The sequence below is a fragment of the Lontra canadensis genome, unplaced genomic scaffold (assembly GCF_010015895.1).
Source record: "Lontra canadensis isolate GAN:19392208 unplaced genomic scaffold, GSC_riverotter_1.0 scaffold102, whole genome shotgun sequence".
NCBI classification, from domain to species: Eukaryota; Metazoa; Chordata; class Mammalia; order Carnivora; family Mustelidae; genus Lontra; species Lontra canadensis.
In genome coordinates, this window is record NW_022631096.1 from 4,652,819 (window position 1) to 4,674,728 (window position 21,910).

A 21,910-nucleotide genomic window follows, 5' to 3' on the forward strand; every position below is an offset into this window, starting at 1 on the left:
GATTTTTGCTGTACTGTGGCCTTATAATTAGGTCAGAAAGGAAGTCACTGGAAATCAGGATGTGTCTGAGAAAAATGATGTCAAATTTAGTGTTTGTGCCACTGACCAACACACTTGGCTTAAAACAAATGATTTTATGAATAAAAATTTGTTATATAAAACCAGTAAAGTAACTTAAATTTTTATAATAATTGAAATGAGGAAAAGGATCTTGCAAACACTTTTAAGTCATCTAAATAAACATCTATTTAGCATATGAAAGCCTTGTATAGTATACATACAATACACAAAAATAATTCCACATACTGCGTAGGCTTTTGTCTGGCCTGAAATTAATATGCTAGCCAAAAAAAAAACAAAAAACAAAAAACAAAAACACATTTCAATATTTAATAAAAATTGTTTGCCTTCAGAGAATGTAGATAAACGTTATGTGTATATGGGAGTCAGGCAAGAGAATGATGGATGATGGCCAAGTAGTACACGTGGGCAATCCTGGTTTTTTTTTTTAATTTCAAAAGTAATTGAAACTAATCTTTCTTTTTCTTTCAGTAAACTACCTTTTAACAAATTTAGTTATATACAAAGTGGGGTCATTCCTGGCAAAAATAAGTAAAGTAAGTAAATAACCAAATGTTAAGAGAATTAAGAAATTTGAAGACATTACTAAGAAATTTCTTTCCTTCTTTTTTTTATTTTTATTTTATTTTTTAAAGATTTTATTTATTTATTTGACAGAGCGATCACAAGTAGGCAGAAAGGCAGGCAGAAAGAGAGGAGGAAGCAGGCTCCCTACTGAGCAGAGAGCCCGATGAGGGGCTCGATCCCAGGACCCCAGGATCATGACCTGAGCCGAAGGCAGAGGCTTTAACCCACTGAGCCACCCAGGTGCCCCATTTGTATTTTTTTTTTTAAGCAGGCTGTGATGCGGGGCTTGAACTCATGACCCTGAGATCAACATCTGAGTGGAGATCAAGTGTCAGACGTTTAACCAACTGAACTACCCAGAGGCCCCAGAAATTTCTTTAGAATAATTTAAGAAAAAGAAATCTTTTAAGTGTTATCCATCATTATTTGAACATTTTCTCTGTATTAATAAGCCTGTGTGTGCTAGAAAGATAAAGAGCAAGAATGAGAGAGATGTTAACTGACTGCATATGTGAAAGGAAAGTAAGTTTCTTTTTTTTTTTTTTCCAAGATTTTATTTACTTATTTGGCAGAGAGAGAGAGGGAGAGAGCACAAGCGGGGGAAGAGCAGAGGGAGAGGAAGAAGCAGGCTCCCCCTGAGCAGGAAGCACCATGAAGGGACTCAATCCCAGGACCCCGGGATCATGACCTGAGCCGAAGGCAGATGCTTAACCAACTGAGCCACCAGGCGTCCCTGAATATAAGTTTCAAAGCAGCACCTGTGAAGCAAGCGTGTAAGGGTCTTAGCAGAAACCAGAGCAGTGATAGAAAAGTTAAAAGATTGACCATGTGGGTAAGATTCAGAACTTCCAACTTTTTTATTCTTCTTCCCACCTCTGCAGCCTGCTTCTCCACTGCCCAGCAAGCACCTGCAGCACAGTGTTCTCCAAGAAACCAGAAAGGGGCCTTCGAGAAGAAGGACATGACTCGTAAACCTCATGACAGTCCTCCCAGGAGGGTAATGAAACAGTCACCTCCCTGCAGCGCCTGGGCTCTGGAACGGGAATGAGGAGCTGTACGGAATGGTTAGGACAGAAGGATGCACAATGGCAGAGACCATCAAGATGGCCCTCCCAGCGCCTCTTTGCCAAACCTCGATTTTCTCACCTTTTCCCGAAGCCGGATGTTATCCCACACCTTGCTACACACCATACACTCGAAGGCATCGATGTAGTTGTCCTGGCGGACATCTTGCACACCCCATTTCCGTTCCCTGAGCGCTGCGAGAAGTCGCCGATTGGAGACCTCACCCTTCAGCTTCCACTCTATGTAGGCCTCGTACAGGCTGTCGTCGTGGTCCAGCTGTCTGATGTAACTTGCCAGATCTCTAGGGTGAGCAAATTCCGATACAAGAATAGCACTTCTATTACTCGGGAGCCAGTCTGCAATGCTGGGGGACCCGTAGTACACAGGGACCACCCCCAGCTTCAGGGGTCTCCAGAACTTCTCAGTGATGTAGTCGTCACACACCGCATTCTCGAAAGCAAGGATAAACTTGTACTGTGCAATGATCCTGTAAAAGCCATCGGCATCCATAGCGGCTGGGTTTTTCAGCTGCTGAGGGAGATCTTTGTTTCGTAAACACTCCCCGTAGGAATCGACCTCGATGTAAGTCATCAGCTCTCGGACATAGCTGTCCCTGTCTGACGGCGGGTCACAGTCTGACTGGACGTACACCAGCGGAGCAAGTCTGCTTCGAAGGTTGTTTTTGGACCTCAAGGGGACCAGGTATCGGAGTGACTTTAGGACTTCTACGCCCTCCAAGTACTGGGTGGTCAGGGGCAAGTGGGAATGCCGGCTGAACGTGGCAGTGTAGTTGAACAAGGTGATGACTGGCTCGTGGAAGAGCTTGTAATTGTTTTTCGGAGACTCTTCGTGAAAAAGGGCCCAGTCGTGATGGGCTTTCCGAGGCAGAGGTAAACTATTTATATTAAAGTCAGTGCCTAGAAGAAGAAAAGAAAATATTAGTATGTACAAGAGAATTTTAGTGTCCGACTTGGAGTCTACCTGGTAAGATGAGAATACGGAGAAGTCCGAGGCTACAAAGAAGCATGTCACAGTGGTTGCAAAATGCCTGGCAGTCAGTCATGACACTGTCACCCTAGAAACTGCTCAGGGAGAGGAGCACCAAAGAGAGGGACCCTCCTTCTGATTTTATGTTCAGAGAAATGGGAGTGTCTAGCCTGGTTCTAAAGGGAGAATTCATTCCACTGCCTCTAGCAATTGGCTTTTCTTCCCAGACGTGTTGTCTAAGAGAGCACAGGAGAAATAAAGAGAAGATGGTTCTTCAAAAAAGAAAAGAGCAGGAGAAAGGAAGCCAGAAAAGGGGAAAGCAACCAGTTTGGCAGACTGATGCCCCGAAGAAAAAGGGAAATCATGCAAAAGTCGCCAGAACAAATATGCAAGATAGATTTTTTTTTTCACCCAAAATGATCGATTTCAACAAAGTGCAGTGAATCAATCATCATCAAAATTGTAGACAAGAGGCTTTTTAAAGACAAAACGGCTGATAACAGCATTATGCTACAGACAGCCGCAGGATGGACATGAATTAACCAGCACATCAAGAAATGAAGAAGGCATAACAGGATTATAATTATGAGTGATTCTAGCCTCCACAGGATTAATTGGGAAACCTCTGAAACACGATCATGGGCAGACAGAAGTGACGGATATGGGGAGCAAGTTGTTTCCTGACAGTGTGGATGGAGACTCGATCAGGAAGGAGTTATGCCTAGAACAGAGAAATGATTAAGACAATACCACAGGATGGGACACCAAATTTCTGTGTTTCTGACACTGATGATTTCGTGGCCCACGATTAGAGTTTTTAAGTTCTGAGTTTTCAAATGTACGGAAATGGCCAAGAAAAAAAAAAAAAGACTCCATTTTCCAACATTCATTGGGGGCGGCGGTGGGGGAGGGTAGTGCAAATAGATGCTTCCCATCGAATAAAACATATTCTCTGGTAAAATTCATAGCAATTAATTATTTCATGCCAGTGCACACTGTCTCAAATAAATATGTACTCTTTGGTGCCAACAGTATATCAATGAGAAATCAATTAATCAAGAAAAGCTTTTAAACAAAGACAGAATTAAGATTATGTTGCAGGACATCTACTGAGCCCAGGGAAGTTGCTGGACAAAGTACTACTGTCTCAATACCAGGCTTTTATTCTCAGTGAACAGGAATAAAAGACGAACATTTATAAAAATGGTTGTATCGGGGCACCTGGGTGGCTCAGTGGGTTAAAGCCTCTGCCTTCAGCTCAGGTCATGATTTCAGGGTCCTGGGATCGAGCCCCGCATCAGGCTGCTTCCTCCTCTCTCTTTCTCTGCCTGCCTCTCTGCCTACTTGTGATCTCTGCCTGAAAAATACATAAATAAAATCTTAAAAAAAAAAAAATTAGAACGCTCATCTACATGCCCAAAATGGAATGGCATATCAAGTTAGGTGGTCAGAAAGGTTCACAGACAAACGTGAAGACATGAAAGAGAAGCGAATTTGAGGAGCAAGGCAATTTATCGCAGGAAGTGGTTGCTGCTTTAACTGGCCAAGGATGGGAATGGGAACCTACCCGCTTGAGTTAGAACAGAAAGTTTCCACTGGAGGCAGAACAAGAATCAAGGCTGTTTGCCCGGGAAAGAAAGAACTAGAGTCCACAGGCGTCAGGGGCAAGGATCAAGACATAAGATTAAGATAGGAGGGTTGGGACAGATACCCAGGTGGCTTAGTGGGTTAAGCCTCTGCCTTCAGCTCAGGTCATGACCCCAGAGTCCTGGAATTGAGACCCACATCGGGCTCTCTGATTAGCAGGGAGTCTGCTTTCTCCTCTCTCTCTGCCTGCCTCTCTGCCTACTTGTGATCTCTGCCTGTCAAATAAATAAATAAATAATCTTAAAAAATTAAAAGATAAGATAGGAGGAGTATTGAGTAAAACAAAAGTGGGTCTAGAATTAATGGCAGGGCCGGGCACAGGTGTCTTGAGCAAGGGACTCGGACCCCAGTGGCTGTCTGCTGCTACTGTATGGCACGTGGGTGATTTTTCATTTGCCTCACCCTGGATATGCCGCTGCAAAGAGCCAAGACGCGGAGCAGAGAAACAGCAAGACAACACCCGCCTCCTGTGCTTCGGAGAATGGAGAGGGCCTGACTTCCATCTCTGCTCATCCATATCAGTGAAGCAAAACAGGCACCAAAAATGGCTATGTGTAGACCTGTCTGCAGCCAGTTTCTAGGTCCACTCAGATTGTGTTTAATAACGTGAATGGGCCTCGCACCTGGTACCAATTTGAGCCATGAGCCCTTCATTCATTAGAACTAGGAGATGAAATCTTATCGGCTCATTATACCTTCAGCCAAGTTGTTTCTGGAACCTCGATGTTGGAAGGAAGGGGAGAAGAGCATAGGGTCCGTGGCATATGCAATCTATAGCAGGAAGAGAAGCCTGCAGATCTAAGCAAGAAAAGTTTATTTATATTCATGCTCTAAAAAAGAACAGAGCTTTTTTAAAAATGAGAGTGTAAGGTTCTAGCACATTCCTCTGAATTCTGTTTAGTTTGTAGGAGGGGGGCCATCTTAAAGTGGGGGAATGCCTCTTTAACAGAGAGGCAAGTCAAAAAGACCTAACTTTCCAGAAACATCTTCCATTTGTTACCTTAAAAAGTATTTCCTAGTTACTTCCCCACGATGCACGCATAACACACACAGACACACAGACACACCCAAAATCACATTAAAATGGGGTTTTTTTAATCAGATTCTTCCAAACCAAAATTTTCTGGGAAAGATTTAAAAAAATATGGCATTTTGCCCAGTGAAACCTACAGTTTCAGATTGTCAGCACCAGAGAACAGTGACATGAGAACCATAACAGACCTAAAATACAGTTGACCTTTGCATAACACAGACCTGAACTTCAGGGGTCCACTTACATGTGGTTTTTTTTTTTTTTTTCAATAAATACAGAATACAGTACCGTAAATGTATTTTCTTTTATGTTTTTCTTAATAACATTTTCTTTTTTTAGTTAACTTTATTGCAAGAATATAGTATATAACACATATACAAAATATGTATTAACTGACTACTGATATTATCAGGAAGGCTATTAGTAGTTAAGCTTTGGGGGTCCAAAGTTAAACTCAGGTTTTTGACTGTGTCCAGGGTTGGCGCTCCTAGCTTCAGCTCTGTTCAGGAACCCACACTGTTCTCCACTGAGGGGATTGTGGTCTAGAATATGAGTGACGATACGGGACAATTTCTGTATGTGGCTCAAGAGACAATTGAGTGATTTTGCTCCCTCCAGCTCCAGGGCACTGCCCATGATAACAAGAGTTGGAACACTGAAAGAAATAAAAGTCAATGACACTATGGAAAATCCCTAAAAAATGTGACTAACTTGCAGGCGATCCGTTCACTCGTTTCCACAGTCATCTTCACCCGCTCTTACATGTAACAACTTTGGATTCAAACGTTCATTTCTCAGGGTGATTTTGTGTTTACTGAATACTGACAAATTCATTTGTCCCTTGACATAACAGCTGACGCACAAGATCTTAAGCACTAACGTGCACTGTAAAGGGAACTGCGACTTGAATACAAATGGAATAAAATTAATGCCGGCAAAGGGTGCCAGATTGCTAACTGCGGAGACGGAATTTGAAGCGGCAGACGAGCAGAAGAGCGACAATACTTTATGATAGGTTTGTGGGCTCCTTTTCTTCTGCAAGGGCATAGATTCCTTTTTTATTATTCCCACCCAGACTAGTGAAAACAGAAGGCAACATGTATTAGTCACCCCACTTTACTAACAAAGTTGGAGTCATTTATCTGGAACCCAAAATCCCTGGTTGGGACCAGAATTTTCAAAAAGCCTGGTGCTAAAGGACCAGAAAGATCACTGGTCCCTGCTGCAATGCTGATTCTTTTGAATGACTTGCTCCTGGCACTCCCAGGCACACCTACCAAAATGTGACCCAGCTTAAACCCAGCCCACCCAGGAAGACACATGCCTTCCTCAGGAAAAGAAAAACGCCCCCCACCCCAAAATGTCCTCCAGAAATAATCCTTGATTTTAAAAAGAATTCTGTCCTAAAACTGTGTACCACACAAAGAATACCTGAGTAGAGGGGCACCTCGTTAAGCATCTGCCTTCAGCTCAGGTCATGATCCAGGGTCCTGAGATTGAGCTCCGCATTGGGCTCCCTGCTTCCCCCTCTCTCACTGCCTGCCTCTCTGCCTGCTTGTGATCTCTCTCTCTCTCAAATAAATAGATAAAATCTTTAAAAAAAAAAAAAAAAAAAAGAATACCCCAGTAAAGGAAACTAAAACTTTGGGGGGAAAACAATTTAGGCCATATATTACCATCCAGAATTTGCGTGGTTCATGGTTCTTTTTAAATCCCATGTCACATGAATTTTCTCAACATACCCACACAATCCCCATCAGGTCATTTATTTTCTCTAAGGTTCTGTGTGTTAACTGAAAATGGTAAGGAATGGTGCTGGCTGCTGGGAAAGACCCCGATCACCCCAGGAGAAATTCTTTTTTTTTTTTTTAAGATTTTATTTATTTGTCAGAGAGAGACACTGCAAGAGAGGGAACACAAGCAGGGGAAGCAGGAGAGGGAGAAGCAGGCTTCCCACAGAGCAGGGAGCCAAATGAAGGATTCGATCCCAGGATCCTGGGATCATGACCTGAACTGAAGGCAGATGCTTAACGAATGAGACACCCAGGCACCCTCAGGAGAAATTCTAACCACAGGCCGTGGAGGCCCACTCACACCATACAGGCGCCTCTGTAGGTGGCCGGGTTCCTGCCAAGTTGGGGGTCATGGGCAGGCTACTGGACTCAAAACGCTCTCATACTAACTTCTAGACCTGTATTCTCCCTTCTTCTCCACCATCTCTCTTCATGAGACCTTCTGCCTGCCCCTTAATCAATTTTGCTTCATGGAGCCCTCCCTCAGTTATGCCTGTTCAGTTAGGCATCTGTTCACTCTACCCCCTGGGCCTGGAAATTTCTCACGCCCCCTTCCTGGGCCTGTGCTCTATGTCGGTAACTCTGCAGCCCCTTCCTGGCGGTGCAGCGCCTGAGGCAAGAAGACAGGGTCCCAAGGACCATCCGCCCCAACACTCAACAGCTCTAAGTCACCCTAACAAGTGTTGAACGGTTTATCTTTCCACCTTACCCTGTACACATTCATGGATTTGTTGGTTTGTTTGTTTTAATGTGCAAAGACGCAGTTCACACCAAATGTGGAGAATATATATTCAAAATCGACATGGTTTTCTGCTCTAAGTTGTGATTCTCGTTGGGGCCTGGCACAGGGTAGAAAGAGAAGGGCGAGGTTCTCCTGCACTTGCTGACAGCCTCACCTCATTCCCCAAACCTTGCCTTCCACTCACTCAGCACCACCCCGGGTGAGACACCATTTTCCCTTCCTCTTTCGCGGGAGGGCGGAGGTTCACCCCGGGCCTGTCCCAGGTCTTGCCTTCCCCCACTGTCCAGGGGGCTCCAAAAGCTCCTGAGTCCCTCAGAGGAGAGTGCCCACCAGACAAGCTCTGCCCCAGCCCTGCCGGTGTCAACCTTCAGAGCCTTGCAAAGGAAACTGAGTCTAGCAGGCCACGTTCAAATTGAAGCTCTCCGGGTATTCAGAGTTCCCAGCTAGAGTGCAGGGGTGTCTCGACCCCTTTCCCTTCCACCCTCTGCTCTGAAACAAAACCATGAGAGACCCTGTGACATGGACATGGACACCTCAACACATGAGTCCAAGTTATGTCCTGACAAAAACTCCCTCTCTGACCAAATTCCGTCAGGCTCGTCTGAGTCCTCCTCTCACCATGCCTCACCGTGGCCTGCTGTCCTGCCCTTGGCCTGCGGAGCCCAGATTCAGCAAAGAATCCTGCCATGTTGGTTTGCTGCTAATCCCCTGCCCACCCTCGATATCTCACCAGGTCCCTCATCCCCACACCTGATGTCCAAGTCCTTGGCCTGCCTCCAGCAGATCTACTGATAGATCCTAAATGTATACTCTCTCCAGACTGTTGCCCTGAACTTCAGCCAGATATCTAACAGCAAGCTAGAAATATCCAACTTGGATAGCCCAGAGAACATCACCAATTACCATGCCCTGACTAACCTAGCCACCTTCCCCTAAAGCCCAGTCCTTCTCATGTCTTCTTTTTCTCCACTGATATCACCACCAAGGTTGGTTTGAGCCTTTAAGAGTAAGCTAGGTGCTCTGTCTTTGAGTATAACCTTTTCTTTGCTTTTTCCCTTTTAAAATACATCTCAGGTGCACAGAACTCAGTTAACCATAATCTCTGGACTGGATTGGAACGCTTACTGCAAGGGGCCAAGGAGAAACTTACAGAAACTCTACGTCACAGGTATTTCAGTTTTCTTAACTCCAACACACAACTCCAGAATGTATAAAGGAACTGTCCGCCAGAGCACATGGCCCAGAGACCTAAGCAGTCCCTAAAACTTTTGCATGCTGGACCAACACTATATGTGATTGGACAAAGTTGGTTTTTACGTGCATTTTTTTCTTGGAGTGACTTGAAACATACCAATTACAAATTCCTATAAGAATAAAACATCGTGGGGCACCTGGGTGGCTCAGTGGGTTAAAGCCTCTGCCTTCAGCTCGGGTCATGATCCCAGGGTCCTAGGATCGAGCCCCGCATCTGGCTCTCTGCTCAGCGGGGAGACTGCTTCCTCCTCTCTCTCTGCCTGCCTCTGCCTGCTTGTGATCTCTGTCAAATAAATAAATAAAATCTTAAAAAAAAAAAAAAGAATAAAACATCGTGTATATGAAGATTAAAATTTTTTAATTTTTTAAACCATTTCAACCAAAATAGATCCATGAGTCAATGCTTTATATAAATCTCTCACGGAAGCAAAGAATTTAAAGATTTTTTTTATTTATTTATTTTTGAGAGAGAGGGTGCACCCAAATGGTTGGGGGGGTGGAAGGGTAGAGGGAGAGGGAGAGAGAGAATTCCAAGCAGAGTTCCCGAAGAAAGCAGAGCCCAAGGTGGGACTCGATCTCACAATCCTGAGATCATGACCTGAGCTGAAATCAGGAGTCAGACAACCAACTGAGCCACCCCTGTGCCCCTTGAAAGCAGAGAATTTAAGCAAAGACCCTCTCTCCAGGACAGACTAGTTTCTTCCAAATACACCAATGTCCCCCAACAGACCATACATTCTTTTGGGAATTCAAACACTGGACTTAGTATTACAATGGGTTTTTCCCAAGATTATAGTACTCTCAGCTCAGCAGGGTTCAAGCACAGAGGAACCTGAGCTCTTTTTTCTAAAAGGAGGTCATGTTAGTTGCTGGCTTGTTAGTTTCTCGGCGCCATTCCGAGTCAGTGAAGGGGGCAGAGACCCTGCAAACTTCATCTCTCAGGATCCCTTGATGACTGGCTTGCATTTAGGTCCTGCCAATGGGGCACTGTAGGGGGACTAGGAAGTAGAAGGGCAAGAAGGAGCCTAAAGGCTTCCCCTGTGGCACAGAGAGCAGAAGCACCTGGGAACATGACCATGGCAGCTGTAGGGGAGACACCAGCCACAGAGGCAGTAGCAACGACCTGGGGGTGTCAGCTCACAGGTTTCTGCTCACCTTCAACAGCGGAGCCTCAGAGACCTTCATCCTGCACTCTGGGTAAACCAATCTCCCCCTGAGCTTCTCCAGCCCAGGGAGGGCAGCGCTCTCCCGTTATTCATTGTGCGTAACTTGCCCTCCCTTCTTTTGCTCCACTGGCCCTTCAAAGCCTCCACAACCAATCCCCATAGTAAATTCCCACTGTCTGAAACACCTAGAACAATTTCTTTTTCCCTATCAAACTGTGATGAACACAGAAGCCCATTTCAAAATCTTAAGACTTCCATCTAACAGTAATTTATTATTCCAGGTTCTGTGGCAGGTTTTTTTTTCTTGCTCCCTAAACTCCTGATTTTCCTAAAAATACTATGTTCCTTCACAATTCTCACCCCCTTGTTATCACCATCCCGGGCTTCTAGTTCTCCGTCTCCATTTATTTCTCTCTCAGTCCATCTGGTGAGAATGGGGAAGGAGAAAAAAACTGCAAGCCTCCCGTTTAAGAAGGGAAAATACAAAATCAGAAAAGGAGGCTCCCTTGGCGAGAGGAAGGATCCGATTATTCGAAACCAAAAGCACGTGGCTCCTTCAGGTATGGTGTCGTACCATCTCGTTCTCTAAGCTGCTAACTAAAACATACGGAGTAGTGATCACTGTGGAGCTAACAAGGAGGGTGACGAAAAGTGAAGGCCTCCTGTACAACTGCATTTGACCAAACTCTACATTTGGTCACCAACTCCAAATCTTCTCCACTGTGTTTCTTGACCTTGAATGTACGAAAGAGATGAAGACTTTCTTACTGCTTAAAGATCTAAGTACGGAGCCTTTTACCTGTCGGAAATGAAAGTCTCTGTGGCTAAAAGATGTTAAAGCTCAAGAAACAATGGGCGAAACACCATGGCTCATAAATCACCCATATTGCTAATCGCCTCAGCTGGCCAAACCCAGCGGCCTCACCAAGTGTGTTCTCATTTCCTGCCTCAGATTAAATCATTTGCTTCATGAAGCTCAAACGACTTCCAGGGTTTGAGAGAACTCTTCTTACCATTGCTACCTCCCTACTCCTTCTGCCTGCGATAAGCTTAACAGCAAACTGTACCTCTGACAGCGTCTAACCCTAAACGCAAAAGGGAATTCCATTTCTCCCACGGTAATAATTAGGACGGGAGAGAAGAGGAAGAAGGAAGCAGAGCAGAGTGACAGTCTGCAGGACAGCCTGAGCCACTGCCCTCCCGCCCCCAGGGAGACAGGAGCTGTGGTGTCACCCAGGGCTTGCTGACGAAACCACTTCAAAGAGTTCTAGAATGTTCTGCTGAAGCCCTCACTTGATCCTTCCATGGCAAGGCTACTTAACCCTGGATCAGGGTTCGTGATCTCTCTCAAGGCACGTGAAGAATTTATTCTTCGTTATTAAAAGCCACATTAGGGTGTCTCTGGGGCTCGCATTCTGATTCTGATGGAGACAAAACCACTGACTCGGAGAAGCAGGGCCACTCCTATAAAGCGAGGTTTTACCGAGTCCTGCTATTTGGAAAGCATTAAACTGGGAACTCTGGGGCTTCAAAGATGAATAAAATAAGCTCCAGGGATCTCATGATTATGAATGTAAATATTAAGCCATTAGCTGAAATTCAAAGTAGAGTAGCAGCAGTCAAATAGCCATAGCAGGAGAAAGAACGGACTAATTATTTCTCGCTGGTCAGAGTTTGGGGCTGCACTGCTTATAAGTACATTTAAAAAAAAAAAAAGCAATTAAAAAAATAAATAAGACTCAATTATTAACTCAGGGCAAACAAGTCATCAGTGAGCTAGATGGTTCATCTACAAATATCATTTGCACAGCCGTAAAACTGTAGGGTGAATACTGATCTAGCCAATCTGATAACATAAGTGGACGGCGGAGATTCAAGAAGGGTGAGTGAGTGAGTAGGAGACGGTAAAAGAATAAACCCTCATCTTCCAAGACAGAGAGTTAATAATGCCTAATGCTGAAAAATCATTAAAGAGGAATGCTACCATGTTATTTTGAGATCTGGGTGTAACAACCAAAAGAGTCATCAGGTACAAGCCTTAAGTGGTCACCTAAAGAGCTGACCACTTGTGACTCAAACCTGGAGTATCTGTAGCTTTGATAAAGACTAAAATAAACAGAAGATTCTATAGGAGAACTGTCTCCCTGTCCCATGTACCAGAAACCCAGGTCCCTTCCCTCCGTTAATAGTTTCTTGTATGTTCAGCATTTAAAAAAAAAGAAATACATAGATGGAAGCAAAAAGGAAGGAAGGAAAGGGGAGGGAAGGAGGGGAAATACCACATTTAACTACATCTAGGAAAAATCAATTGTAAGATGTACTATTGTTTTTTGTGTCACTAAGAAAATTATTTCCAATTAAACTATGCTCTAGTGCTTTCTTAGAATTTTTATTTATACTGATTAAAAGAGCTCTTTTAGATTTGCTTATCGATTTTTGTCATTTATCACTCTTCTGAAAACTTAGAAAAATACATGTTATATTGGTTAAAGTATCCAAAATGTCTTCAGATACAGAATCCAACTCTTTGAACTATTTTTGAATCTTTGATGTCTGTGGTTTTCTACACAATGTTTCGCTCTGGGCCATCAAGGCTGTTAGCCATATAACGTTGCTTAAAAGTATGCAGCACCTCATCTCTGGGATTTTCTTCCAAACCACTGACCCCATCCCCCAAGTTTTGATGCCAATGCTTTCTTGGCATTACCAGAAGAAAGTTTTCAGACTGGGGTGCCTGCGTGGCTCAGTCTGTTAAGTGTCCAACTCTTGATTTCGCTCAGGTCATGATCTCAGAGTCATGAGATTGAACCCTGAGTTGGGCTCCATGCTCAGGAGGAAGTCTGCTCTAGATTCCCTCTCTCTCTCCCTCTGGCCCTCCCCCTGTTTGAGCTCTCTTTCTCTCTCTCTCTCTCTCTCTATAAGATAAATAAGTAAAATCTTTTTTATTTTATTTTATTTATTTATTTGTCAGAGAGAGAGAGAGAGATCACAAGCAGGCAGAGTGGCAGGCAGAGGCAGAGGGAGAAGCAGGCTCCCTGTTGAGCAGAGAGCCCGATGCAGGACTCGATCCCAGGACCCTGGGATCATGACCTGAGCCAAAGGCAGTGGCTTAACTGACTGAGCCACCCAGGCACCACTAAATAAGTAAAATCTTTAAAAAAAAAAAAAAAAAAAAAAAAAAATTAGAGGCACCTGAGTGGTTCAGTTGGTTAAATGTCTGTCTTGATTATGGCTCAAGTCAGGATTTCAGGGTTGTGAGATCGAGCCCTGGTTCAGGCTCCATGGGCATGGAGCCTACTTGAGATTGTCTCCGTCCATCTGCCCCTCCTTTCTCTCCCCTCTCTAAAAAAAAATAAGAAAGAAAGTTTTCAGACATTAACTTGGCTTACATTCGTTTTCCTCAAACGGTCCCAGTTCACAGCCACATAACCTGTCGCAACCACATCCCTCCTGTTGCTGACGGTGACTGAAGGGACACCACCAACTACAAGATACATGGTGATTGTTGAGATGTCAAAATCTGAACAGGCAAACGCTTTTTAGAACAAAGTAGATCTTTTTTACATAAGTGAAAACACACTATATACACTGCGTGAGCCTGGCAGGATCCATGAAACCTGCATGATGCTATTTCCTTGTCCGTGAAAGCGGACCTGCCCAGTTCTTTTTCATGATGACATAGCATTACCCCATTTAGCGTGTGAATGTAGTCACTTCAGTCCTCTCCCCACTGTTCTACTTTATGGGTCAAAAGCTGAACTCTGAACGCTGAGGTACGAAATAGCTGTTTTCTTGAGTTGGGTGAATTGCGTCCCAAATCACTTGTTCCCGCTGACATCTTCAATAGCAACTAAGACTTCAGTGCACACCGTCCATGAGTCTGTCCTTAGGCTCTCAGCTGGAGGACATTCGACAGAAGTCAGTCCTCAGTACAGCAATCAACCTCCAAGTTAATTACATCCTCTGAAACCAAAGATCAAGACAACCTAGTGCTTTTTTCCAAAGCAAGTCTAACCGCCTGGTGGATATGGGACTGCCAAATCGTTGCATTCCTCTTAGCATTTGGGCCACATTTGACCTTAGTGGGAAGCTAGGACCTAGGGAAATAAACTCTCCTCACTCTCAAAACCTCCAGTGTCCCACTCCATTTAATCATCTTAGAGTTTCTCTCCCCAAGAGAGAAACAGTGCAGAAGAAAGCACTGCTCTCCAAAGTTCATCATGCCTAACATACTCCTAGCTTGGCTTTCTGATGTACGTGTCTCATCACGGAAACACCAAGAAAACAACAAACTGGGTCAAGAATTTTAGGTCCACGTTAGGAGCCCTTAGGGGTACGATGTATAAATTATATTTTATGGGTCCCGGTTTAATACTATTAACAGGTGAGATCCACCTCTCTCTCACTAAGACAGTCAAAAAGAGTAAAACGGCAAAGGACCTAAACATTTTCCTCTAATATTTATTTTATTTAAGTTTTTCATCAAACTTGTAGTAAATATATGCTTGATACAAGAAATTTTCCTGTGCTAAAAAAATAAATAAATAAAAGGAGGAGAGAGGCGCCTGAGTGGAGCAGTCACTTAAACCTCTGCCTTCGGCTTGGGGCATGGGTCCTGGGATCAAGCCCCATGTCAGGCTCCCCGCTCAGCAGAGAGTCTGCTTCTCCCTTTCCCTCTGCCCCCTCCCTCCTTGTGCCCTCTCTCGCTTGCTCTCTCTCTCTCAAATAAATTCTTTTTTATAAATAAAAGAACAAACAGAGAGTAGAGGGGAGATGGAAGAGGAGTAGAAATATCACCCATATTCCCAAAGAAAAGCAATATTTAATGTCAGGGGGTGTTTGAGTTCATTGAAGTGTATCAGTGTGTCAGAACATGAAAGAGTCAAATAAGAACACACTTATTACAACACTTGAGTCCAATCACTACCCATGTCTTGATGAAAAAAAAAAAAGAATTTACAGTGACATTTATGCTCTATTACTCATACTCAAAGAAAGATGAAATCTGTTGCCAAACACCCTATCCTGTAGAAACTATGGCTCAAAGAACAGAACCCCAAAATCGGAAATGAAAACTTCCTCGGGAACTCTAAACCTAACCAGGGAAGCCTCGTGTGCAAGGCGCCTTGCCTCACGGCTCAGTGATCCCTGCCGTCCCAAGCTGCAGGCCCTGTGAGCAGGTCACCAGCAAGGAGCAGGTGCACAGAACAGAAGCACGAGACGTGCTCAGGGAGGGATACCATCATTCAGAGTTTGTGGGTTGTTGGACGTGTTCAGGTAGGTGAAGTCACAGGCTTTCGGCTGCCACCAGCCACATGGCTGATGACCGTGTGGGAAAATGACAGTGTGGGAAATGACAGACTGTGTGGGAAAATGACCCCATGACATGCTGGGCTGCTGAACAAAACAGGTCCGCCTGCCCTAGATTTCCAGCTCATTGAATAAATTAATGACTTGATTGCAAAGCCTCTTTTGGTCGGGTTTTGGATATTTACAGCCTAATGCAGTTGAATGTCATTGGCAGTAGTCTGGGACTAATGTTTAGGAAGTGTGTATGCTGGTGTACTGAGAAGCAGTGAGTCCGATGAGATCTTTCCCACTCTTTCCCTAACTACGTTGCTACTGCCAGTGGACTTCCAGGAGATGAAGACTGTTCAAAGAAGAGCTTTCCAAGTTGCCCACCTCCTCGTGTCCATAACTATTCAGTTATCTCGTGGCTTTTGGTCTGGACTCCAGCATTCATTGTCCTCAACTGCAATTAGGGGTGCCCCCATGTAGCCCCCCACCAGACACGGAGACCTTTCCGGACCCATGCCTTGTTAATCTCTGCCTGCAGAACTTAACATCATGCCCAGGATTTAGTACATACTCAAAGATATTTGGAAAATAAACAAATGCATTTTCGGATCTTATTTTGCAGAAGTCAGGCCTTCGTTTACTTTGGCAGGAAGAGGTAAAGAAAGAGCAAGAAGTAAAAGTAGAAAGTGGTGCAAACGGCAAGCGTATGCCAGAGGGATGGAACTCAAATGCAGAACCGGTAAGAATTCTAAATAAGTCTTAGAATTAAATCAAAGCCTCAAAAGCCCTTCAAATATATGTCATCTGCAAATTTTTTCAGTCCTATCACAAAATAGGGATTTCATTTCACATTCCTAGCTGTTCGATTTCATGACTTGATCTCCACCCGATGAGGCCGATAGGTTTCCACAACCATAAAGGGACATGTTAAGTTAGAGAGAAGTGGGTGAAATGAATTGAAAAGAAAATCCCCTACTTCACCTTGGAAACACTCTCCTGCCTCATTTACTCTGACAGGTGTAGTGGTTTTATTTTAGTTACTTATGATAAGACCTCAGGGTGGACTAGTTAGTGATACTCCCACCTCATAAAAAAGAATGTGAATTCTTAGCAACACTTTGGCATCGGGTTACTAATTCTTTGCAAAAAAAATATTTTTTTCTCTTGACAGAGTCAATGATTTGAGAAGGAATTAGTGAGTTATAAAAGTGGGAAAAGGGATGTTAAGGAACTGCTAAGGAACTAGACTCTTAACGTGAGCTTTGGTGTGGAAGACCTTGTAGGTAGAGGTAATGTCTTGACGTTCCGTGAAGACCACATTTCCTTCAGTGTCTGTGACATGGAGACCTCTTAGCAGTCAGTAATGGAAAACATTAAAATTCATTCTAAACCTGAATGCATGTGAAGTCCATGAAATTATAACTTGATGATAAATCAATAATCAAGTGGCAGGTTTTTCTGAGTTTTATACAAGTCAAATATATAAGTAAGCAATAAATAAGATTTTATTAAAAGCAGAGCAAATTCCCAATTTGCAGTTTGAGCTTGAAAAATTCAATTATCCCTTTCTGTTTTGTCTCAAATTTTTCACATGTAAAAAGAATTCAAACTTTGAGGAGGAAGGTACAGCCTTTTTGAGGCCAATTTGGCAGTATGTAGCAAAATCTTAATTTAATTTATCCACTGACACAGCAACTCCATTCTCAGATATTTGGAGAAATAATAACACATATGAAGAGACAAAGAAGTAAGTTTATAGGAACATGACAAAAAAAACAGCAGTAACTTAACCATGGACAGGGGGATGATTAATTAAATGAATTTAGGTGCCATTACACTACTGAATCAACATAGCTTAAAAAATAATGAAGTAAACTGATATATTCTAACCTGAAAAAAATTTTAAAACATATGTTTAAGTGGAAAAAACAATATATATCTATGATATGACTCAGTGTAAGAAAAAAAAAAACTACAGAGAACTACAGGCTGAATTCGATTATACATTAAAATTCTAGTAGGATAGCCATTAATCTGACTGGGACAGGGATTGTGAAAGTAAAGGTGAAATTTTATTTTTCACTTCTTTACTGTTTTTAGTGATATATTAATGCATTACTTGTGTAATTTTATGTATTTTTAAAAAGATTTATTTATTTATTTATTTATTTATTTATTTATTTGAAAGAGAGAGAACAAACAGGGGGAGGGGCAGGCAGAAGAAGAAGGAGAAGCAGACTTTCCGCTGAGCAGGGAGCCCCATGCAGGGCCTGATCCCATCATGACCTGAGCTGAAGGCAGACACTTAACTGACTGAGCCACCCAGACGCCCCTACTTTTGTTATTTTTAAAAGATCAAAAAATTAACAGGAAAAACAAGGCACCTCTCTGAAAAGAAGCATTAAAAACAATCTCGCAAACTTTGTAGGATACATAAAAGCTCGCAAGTGTCCTCACAAACTCCCTAATATCCCCGGTGCTACTGAGAAAATACTACCCTTGGAAGCCTGCATGCTTTTTTAAGGGTATCATATTTCAGAATTTATGTGGAAAATTATATGGCACAGTTAACCGCCAGGCATTTTATCCACCCCAAAAGGAAAGCTGGCAGATTACGAGTTACTCGAACATCAACAGGTGAGTATGTTGTGCTAACATCCAGCTAAGTAATTACTTCAGATGTAAATGACACAGAAGCACACATCCTCAGAGAAGCCCTGCTAGAGCACTGCCTTGTAATTCAGCTGGAAAACTGGGTGGGTTTTTTAAATTAAGCACATCAAAATAATCAAGCCGGGAGTCCATCAAACCAAGCACCTTGACACAATAATGATGACTAGCTAATCTTGGTGCTTTCAAATACATACCTTGTAATCCTGATTACATTTAAACTTTTAAATGTCAGTGCTCTTTAAATAGTATTCTGGAAAATAGAACAGTAATAAAACACAGTATGACCTGAATAAATTAGGTAACCAAAGTATTAGAAAAAACTCATTCGTTGAAGTCAACTGATTTCGACTGATGCAAGTCTCAGCCACCCCCACAGTTGGTTTTCCAGAGGGACTCTCCCCAAGTTGGGCGCCTTGTCACTGAAAGCCTCACTGTGAAGAAACATAAAACATCCATTTTTCTTGCCCTTTCTCTACTGTTCCAAAGCTCATACCCTGGATGCTTTAGAGCACTACTCTATATATGCCATTTACACAATATATATTATACGTTACACACATAACGTATTATATGAAATATGTTGCATATAACATGTATTATATACATATTATATACATATAACACACATTACATATATATATTGCTGGGAATGGCCAGCAATCCCTGTACTAGCAGATGAAAGATCACTCCAAACTTTGCTGTGAAAGAGAGGAGAAGGCAAGGAGGTCAACGGTCAGAGATGAAGACCCATTGCTCTGCTCTGCTCTCGCCTTATTTATCCTGCAGGAGACTCACAAACCCTTATCACTGTTTCTCAAGCACGTGATGTGTGACAAGGGGTCTTACTGGAACTAGGAGGATCTGTTTACTGGAAAAATAGGATCTGCTAATCTTCGTGTTCTCCGAGTTCTGCTAAACAGAGACTAAGGGACAAGGCATACAGCTCTGAGATCACAGGCCAGCTGTTTGGGCTAAGAAAGCTTGGGGGAAGGCAACTCCCCACAGCATTCCTAGGGCAGAGTGGTCACACCAGCCTCCGCGTTTCGAAGCTCTTCATCCTTCTCTGAAAGCTTCAGTCGCCCCAGCTGCCTCCAAGTTGCCCTTCAGCAGGCCAGGTATTATGGCTAATTTCATGCTCTACATTAACCCCAACAGAGTACCTACCAGAGGGGGTTAGGGTGACCAACCTCCCATCTGCCTGGGACCTGCTGGGTCTTACCACTGAAAATCCTGTACTTGAGGAACTCGCTGAGCCCAGGGCAATGCAGGACAGTTGGTAATCCCCCCAGGGCCACAATCCTATCAAAGGAAAACAACCCCCAGCCCACCCTTCCAGGCTCCACCAGGGCAGAAGAGGCAGGGACCAAACTCAGCCAAGTCTTTTCCTTGTCATGTACATTAGGGGTTAAAAATTGGAGTTTCGTCTCTTCTTGATTGGAAAATAGAGAAATCTGGAAAATACGCTGTGTGACAGAAGGCAGACAAAAGAGAGTGTTTAGTGTGCAATTCAATACATAAAGCCACTAAACAAGCAAAATTAACCTATGGTGACAGAAATCAGATCAGTGGTTTCCTGGGGAGGCGGTGAGTGGGGAGTAAGGGGAGGCTGAGGAACAGGAGCACAAGGGAACCTTCTGGAGTGACTAAATGCTCTGTATCTGGATTCCTACATTTGTCAAAACTCACCAACGGCTGACCTAAAATGTGCGCACTTAACGATATGTAAACTCCGTCTTTCGGGAGTTGATTTTAAAAATAAGAGTGAGGGGTGCCTGGGGGTCTCAATCAGTTAAGCACCAACTGACTCTTAGTTTCGGCTCAGGTCATGATCTCACAGTTCTGAGATCCAGCCCTGAGTAGTGCTTCCCGCTCAGAGGGGAGTCAGCTTGCGATTCTCTCTCCCTCTCCCTCTGTCCCTCCCGCTTGTGCTCACTCCCTCTAAAATAAACCAATACGTCTTTAAAAAATAAATTAATTAAAATAAAATAACATAAATAGTAAGCGTGAGATCTTCCACTATAACCAAAAGAGTCAGGAGAGATGGGCACAGTATGTTTCAAGGATGCTGTCAGAGAGATTTCGGGGGCGTGGGGCAGATGCGTGCTGGGGTCACTTTGAGCTCTCTGCCTGGAGGATGCTGAGGGCGCAGGGCATTGCCCCTCATGTAAAATACACTCAAAATTCACTCGGAATGTGTGCAGTCATCTATCGCAGGAACTGTACAGATTCCTTCTCTGGAAATAATCAAAAGGAAAGCACAGCTACTGTTGTGCCCTTTTACGATGTTTTATCCTTGTTACAACTATAAACTCATCAAACGACTGGCGGACCAGAAGCATAGTGGGTAGAGAGGGAGGCGGTGCACATTTCGGGGCGTCCAACACAAACAGCTTCTGGTACAGAGATAATCCCAGCAGCGGGAACCTAATCTCACAAAAACGTGTGAAGTGGCTTTGGTTCAGGAGGTAGTCTCCGTTCTGACCTTGGGGCCTTATTTACTCACTTCAGGGAAATGTCGGAGAGTTGGCTGCATACTAGGGAACAGGGGCACACGCTTCCAGGACCCAAGTATCCAGGAGGGGACCAGAAGTCCCAAACAGATGTCCTTCCATGTATCATTAAGTGACCCTTTGCTAGGGAAATAGTCCTTGAATATTTGATTTTTAGAGTGTTATCTCGCCCTGATCCAAGGAAACGATCACTTTTCCGTTTCCTGCCTTTTCTGTGACTCTAACGCTGCCCAGAGGATTGGTATGCACTGCAAATAGTTGGCCTGCCAGGCGGGAAATGATGGAATCAGCTCCGTTGCTAAGCAGGCCTGAGACAGCAGGTAGCACCCGCAGGGGGGAAGGGTGCTGCCTCCTAGTGGTGACTGTGAGAGCGAGAGCAGATCAGTCTTCAAAAAGGCCTGTAGGGAAGTGTCCATGAACTTAACACTGGAAATTTCTCAAGTGAAAATCCAGACTCTCCCACCGGGTACATATTTGGCAAAGACTAAGTTAAGACTCATGAGCCTTTGGGTATATGCATGCTTGTACACTTCCATGTGCCAAACGTCTGCTGGTTCCTGTTAGCCCAGTAAAGCAGCTCTTGCACAGAGCCAATAGAGCCAAACATCTTCTCAGAATTATTTCCCGACTGGGAAATGGAAAGTTATTGGGTTGACTCTCCCATCTGATGGTACGTAATGAGGTCCAGTACATAGCCGAGATCCTGGTCCAGCAAAGCATCAGGGCCAATTCCTCCTTCTGCAGCTCAAAAGCTGAGCTGGCATGGGGGGTGGGGGTGGTCCGACGCAGTGCCATCTGCCCAAACCAGATCCTTCAGGCCAACCGCCTGTTCCTGATCCCCACCCCGAGAAGCCACTTCACTCTGGCTTCCTACCATCCCGCCAACCCCCCTGTCTAATAAGGAGCAGGGGCTAGCCGCTGGGTATTCTGGTCCCGGCCATTCAGGTGCCAAGGCTTGAAAATAAATCCTCCCACAGTAACTTGGAGCTAGTGCTCAGGAAAAGTAATGGCACCACAGAGATATCCTGGAGCTTGCATGAAAGGAATCAGAGGATTAGAACTGGTGAATGACGTAATGAGAAAACTAGCACATC

The 21,910-nt window shown here is 43.9% G+C and overlaps 1 protein-coding gene across 1 annotated transcript in view; it reads right to left on the reverse strand.

Annotated features, from left to right (window-relative positions):
• The window catches only part of FUT10 (fucosyltransferase 10), a 68,308-nt gene that overhangs the window by 9,966 nt on the left and 36,432 nt on the right, over positions 1 to 21,910 (reverse strand). Inside the window, exon 3 of the mRNA XM_032838121.1 lies at positions 1,795 to 2,630. Coding sequence (XP_032694012.1) covers positions 1,795 to 2,630 — 836 coding nt within the window. The remainder of the gene's footprint in view (positions 1 to 1,794; positions 2,631 to 21,910) is intronic.